The sequence below is a fragment of the Lactuca virosa genome, chromosome 3, assembly GCF_052849685.1.
Source record: "Lactuca virosa cultivar CGN04683 chromosome 3, Lactuca_virosa_CGN04683_v6, whole genome shotgun sequence".
Lineage (NCBI taxonomy): Eukaryota > Viridiplantae > Streptophyta > Magnoliopsida > Asterales > Asteraceae > Lactuca > Lactuca virosa.
Genome location: NC_136428.1, coordinates 98,613,088 through 98,619,314, shown reverse-complemented (window position 1 = coordinate 98,619,314; position 6,227 = coordinate 98,613,088). Strand labels below are relative to the sequence as shown.

General features: G+C 33.8%; 1 protein-coding gene across 1 annotated transcript; it reads right to left on the bottom strand.

The window, feature by feature from the left end:
* Nucleotides 1–1,928: 1,928 nt before the first annotated feature.
* On the bottom strand, nt 1,929–4,491 carry HPR (hydroxypyruvate reductase). The gene is made up of 11 exons (XM_079085196.1): nt 4,300–4,491; nt 4,133–4,216; nt 3,840–3,980; nt 3,609–3,730; nt 3,436–3,517; nt 3,192–3,356; nt 3,019–3,093; nt 2,747–2,932; nt 2,623–2,667; nt 2,328–2,442; nt 1,929–2,238 (listed from the first exon to the last, which is right to left on the bottom strand). Exons 1-11 carry the CDS (start codon nt 4,420–4,422, stop codon nt 2,216–2,218), a joined length of 1,161 nt encoding a protein of 386 aa, XP_078941322.1. The 5' UTR covers nt 4,423–4,491; the 3' UTR covers nt 1,929–2,215.
* Nucleotides 4,492–6,227: the final 1,736 nt, after the last annotated feature.

The window sequence follows — 6,227 nt, the reverse complement described above, 5'->3', positions numbered from 1 at the left end:
TCTAAGCGCGGGTTGGTCCAATACTTAAATCTCTATTAAGCACTCATGAGTGTTAGCACAATCTCTATGTTATGTCCAATCACTATGGACAATCCACTAATACTCATGACAGTCTTGAATCACTACTTACTTCCAGGAGTATGACCGACTGTGGACGTTTGAGTAAATTAATACTCGGGAAGTGGGCTCCAAACATGCAAAAGGCGAACACATTGATAAGCTAACTGAAATAACTGAATCCATCATATATTAAGATCTCCACATAATAATCGCCAAATCGAATTAACACTTATATTGCTTTAAGTTCTCAGGTTTAAAACAAACTAAACTAAGAGTGCTTAAGCCAATTCATTTGCAAATCTAATGTCTATCGACTTTGTCTAACTGTCAGACTTGGTCAATGACATTGACTTAATAGTAGTAGTAGTAATAATAATAATAATAATAATAATAATATGTATTTATGAAAAATAATGAAAACAAAAAAAACAAAAATATAGTCCAAACGAAAAAAATAATATTACGAATTTATTAAAATATTAAAAACACAAAAAAACAAAAAGACAAAAAAGAAGAAAAAGACAAAAAGGGAGGGGGGGTTAAGAAGGGGAATTCAGAGGGTGTATAAAAAAAACTTATATTTGAAATGTAGCATACTATTGAAAACGGAACCGTAAAAATCAATCCAACCAAGTCATTATTTGATTGGTCTAAAACGAATTTAATCTTAGTTCGGATTATATGAATCTTTAAAAATTGACATCAATTTGGGTTCATTTTATTTAAACTGGATTGAACATGTTCATTGAAACAAACACTCATGTTTCTCGTAAGGACATACCATCTTGGATAGAAATCCTGTTTTGCATGCAAAACAAGCAGTGTATGGTCTACGCATGATACCAATACTATATGAGGTGTCGTATGACTTGGTCACTGCCTTTTGTGAGGTCGTATCATAGTTATTGACATCTTGTCCACTACATAGGGATTATCATGTTTGTTTCATGATTTGATATCTATACCTTCATTTTAATTGAATAGAGAGGAACATGACAAGGGACATAAAATTCCAAACATATTCTTTTTAACCGGATGAATCAAAATGATAAGTGAAAATATCACATTCGTTTCTAAAAATTGTGAAAATCCAAAAAACTTAACCCCTTTTGACTTATAAGTGAATGGGGTGGGGTTTTACATCAATTTGGGTATCATATAGCAGTATCAAAGCAATCTCCAATATTATTTACCTATTACTCACACCCAAGTATGCTCAAATCCACAAATCCATAACACACCAATCAAGTTTTCTGCATACTGAATTTGATGTTTTCTGCATACTGAATTCTAAGAAAATTGGCTAGGGTCCGTAGGTGAGATTTTTTTACCTCTAATTCACTAGGAATTTGATGCTTTCTGCATACTGAATTCTAATACACTATACACACATAATTCCATCGCTCTTAATTGCACGGAAAATCAAATTTCACCACTTCCCGTTGCTCTTGATTGACCAAACACACAAAACAGACCAATATTAAGGTTAGTGGCCTTCTTATGCTTCCCTCTAATAAGTTATTCTCCTCCGAATAACCCAACTTTAGCACATGTCTTGAACTCAAAAGTACAATAATTACCCCCACATTGCGAATTTATTAAATATAAAGGACAAATAATAATGATAATGTGCTATAACTTCACTTGAAAAAGAATTTGATGTTGGTATGTGGATTTATTTTAGGTGTTTACAAGAATGGGTAACACCAATGTAACTAGAATAGTTACAATACTAGTTTGTTTTGTTCAACTATTAGGAGTTATTCGGGCTATAAACGAATCAGATTTTTAGCAAACTGTTGTAAACTGTTCGACGGAAAGTTCATTTATTTAATAAATAAACGAACATGAACACAAATTCTCGTTCGTTTAGTTAAATGAACGAACATGAACAATAGTCATATTCGTTCAGGTTGCTATTTTCTTGAAAAAGACCAAGACTAAGGAGTCCACCATTACTCGTATTGTATGATAATACAATATCAACTTGCCTCAAGAATCAAAGCAAACTTGATACAAACCACAATACATATTGAATGCAATTCCACTTGCACATTGCAAATATACATAGAGTAGTGAGCATAAGCAATATACATGTAGACAGTAATCAACGGAATACATATGCAGTGTCATCCAAGAGAATCATTGCCCATCTTTAGAGTTTCGAAACAGGTAGTCCTGTACGTATTCGATAATAATTATGTATAATAAGTTGTAATTTATGTCAATGCATTTTGTATAAATTTTTATATACTCTTTCTACTTACCTAGTTGTTTTGCATTGACAATGCTTGGGCATGCTGATGGAGGTGGTGAGTTCTCATCCAAAAAAGCGTCTACTTGGTTTGGGTTTGACCAGGTTGGATACCCTTTGATTTTTCCCTATATATATATATATATATATATATATATATATATATATATATATATATATATATATATATATATATATTTTCAACAAAATGCAAAAACAAAGTTACAAATCTCATTCGTTTCAAACTATAAACATAATTGTAATTAAATAAAGCACATTGTTATCATATGTACTTAAAAGTTGCATACCAATACGTTCAGGGCAGCTAGTGTGGCCATTCCTTCACGAGTCCACTGCATAAACATAAACAAACATATGATAAAATAAAAATATCCATGATTTAAATAAAAACAATATAAAAAACGTATTTACCTTTGATGCAGAAGCAATATGAGGGACAACAATGGCGTTTTTCATGTCAGCTAACCCAGGTTTCATGTATGGTTCATCCTCAAAAACATCAAGCCCAACTCGAAACATGGGATTTTGCTTCAAATGCTCCACAAGAGCTTCTTCATCAACCACAGGTCCTCGGCTACAGTTTATAAGGATTGCTTCCTATATTTCAGATTCGACTCAATTAGCCTTACAAGGACATACTTGTAATTTCACGTTTTAAAAAAATGTGAAATTACGGATTTTACCTTTTTCATCTTCGAGAGGCGTTCTTTGTTGATGAGATGATATGTGGTTTTGTCCAATATTGGGTGTAGACTTATCTATGTAAATTGTAATCATCATAACAAAACCAAACAATAACATCAAATAGATATAAATATTAAAATAAATGTGAAGGGGTAATTATGGAAAAACTTACGACATCAGCTACTTGAAGAACCTCATCCATTGATGATGCGCGTTTCCATGTGACAGGTTCTTCGCCACTGGCTTTCAAGAATTGACCATAAGCTGTAACAAACTTCTCTAGACGTGTGGCTTGGTAAAGATCATAATAAATTAAGTTCATCTTGAATCCTTCAATCTGATAATTAACCAAATGTTTTTCTTTTTCAAGTTTAGTTTAATCACAAAAGGGTAAGATTGTAAATTCCAACTCTTACCATCATTCTAGCGTATGCAGATCCAATACGACCTGCTCCAATCACACCAACAGTTTGTCCTTTAAGCAAATTCCCCACAAACCTGCAACAAATTAATAAAGAGTAATTGTTTAAACAATTCAATAAAGGAGAAAATGTTTTGGTTTTGGTGAAGGGTAAATATGAGATTTTACAGATGTGGAAGCCATCCATCGTATAGGCCAGCTCTCATGAACCCATCAGCTTCAACTATCCTTCTTGAAGCAGCAAGTGAAAGTGATGCTGCTAACTCTGCTGTGGTCTCTGTAAGTACACCCTATGCATAAATCATAATTTTTGAAGTTTTAATTCCGATTGTTGGTTTTCTGAAAAATAATAAAAACTTATACTTATATTATTGATATGATTATGAAGTATGAACTCACAGGAGTGTTTCCAACAGCAACACCATACTTGGTTGCTGCATTGACATCAACATTGTTGTAACCCACAGCCATGTTGCTGAAAGCTTTTCCACCTGCTTTGCTCAATGCTGAAAACAATGTCTCCCCCCAATCTTCAGTCAACTAAAACCCAAAATTCACACATATTCAACAAAACAAATCAGTTTCCAGATTCATAGCAACTCTAAAGAATCCAGAATCACCAAAAAACCCCAAATTAAAGTGGAAATACAAGCGCCGATAAACAAAAAGCAATCTGAATTACGAAACGTTACCTGGCCGATAACTCCATCGCACCTATTTCCAATCAAAGCAATGATGTCTTCAACAGATAATATCGTTTTCTTCTCTGTGCATATCTGAAACATAAAAAACATCGATCGACATGTAGAAAATCCAATTTGAAATTGATCAAAATTGGAAGATTAATCAAACTACTTACTTCAACACGACAATCTTGTTGAACCAGTAAATTAATCCAGCGTGTACCCGGCATGGATTTTGTGCTAACAACTCTGTATTTGCCATTAGGGTTCCATACTTCAATGGAAACTGGTCTCGCCATTTCAGAAAACTTGAAATTGGAGAACGAATTGGTTGTGGTTGACGAGTGAAATGAGTGTGAGCTTCATCACCCTGACGCTTTTTGAACTTGCTGGTTGGATTGATTTGCTGTGGGAGGACTACCGTGTTGTGTGGTGGAGATTCTTCTGATTTTGAGTAGTGACATTGACTTTCTGTATCGACCGATGGATGATGTGAGTGAGTGGCGGTGTATATGATTATGGTGGAGTGACGAAGCAGTTGATTATTTTGAGTTTTGGAAAGTTTGGACCTCTCATTTGCATGTAGGGAAATGAGGATATAGCTTTTCCCATTGGATGCCACGTATTTTGTTCTTTATCCATTGTTTAGATTTGACTAAGATACCCTTCACATTAACAGAATAGATAACCTTGGTATGTTTTTAGTTTTTATGATAGCTATAAGAAAATCTCTATTATATTAGGATTGTTCTAATGTCTTCCTTTACAGGGTTACCTAAGACTTTTTCTGGATACATATAAGAGTTTGCTCTAATTACAAGTCTATAAAAGCAAATATCAATATAAACACAAGAGTCTCCTATCAAGAAAACCAAACAATTCTATAGATAATTAAAAGTAGAAATACAATCTTGATCCATTCCAACATCACAACCCAACTCTTCATTGGTAGTTCTCGTATCCGGTTTTTCTGTGAAATTATGTCAAGCTCCTATGTCAATTTTTAACACTCTACAACCGACTAATAGGTTGAACTGTAAATCCTCATATGAGCTATTTGAAATAATCATCTAAAAACTTTTTCAAAGATGATAACTTTCTGACAAAATTGCAAAAATGGTTCCTATGGTATGCAAATTTTTGGGGTTTTAGTCCAAACCCCGAGTTTTTTGGATTCATGGTCCTTTTAGAGTGGTTTGTATGTGGAATTGGTCCCCGGACTTAACTCCCGTTAAAAAGGACCTGTTAACACCCTCATGTGCCTCACACATGAGGGTATATCCGTCATTTCATATGTAAGGGACCATTTTTGCATAAACCTTTTTTGGCTTAATTCCTTTTAAAGATCCCCATTGTTGCTATCTTCTTCCCCAACGTCTCTTTTTTCTACCCTTCTTCTTCTTGAGCTTTTTTACAACAATAATGGTTCTATGTTTTTGTGGAAAACTTGTTGTGGTGAAAATGTCTTGGACCCCTATGAATCCAGGAAGGAGATTTTTTGCATGTCCTATGAATGATTCCGTTTGTGGGTTTATCGGGTGGCTTGATCCCCCAATGTGCGCTAGGGCTAAAGCCATCATACCTGGTTTACTAAGAAATTTGAATTCAGTGCAAGAACAATGCAATGAGTTGGTTACAAGTGTGAACATGCTAGAGGATCAATGCAATGGACTAATATGCAGGAACAACATGTTGGTGGCAAATTGCAAAGCATTGAAGGATGACAATTTGAAGCTGAAAATGTACCTGTTTGGAAGTTGGTTTTTTTGTGATTGTTATCTTCTGTATTTGGTCTGTGTAGGGGTTAAAGTTATCATGTTTTGGTCTGTGAAGGGTATTAGTAGGGAAAAAATGGTCATTTTTTTGTAATTTTATTTGATCATGTTTGTAGTGACTTTTGATGTTAATGATATATGTATGGTATGCTATAAGTGTAATGATATGAATGTATTACCAAAATGGTATGAATATATCAAACTTAATACATGAATAGAAATGGTATGAAGGTATTACCAAAATGTATACATTAGAACCAATTGTACATAACCAAAATGCACATTTCATTAAGATTTGTAACATAACAACCAAAGTTTCTAAACATAAC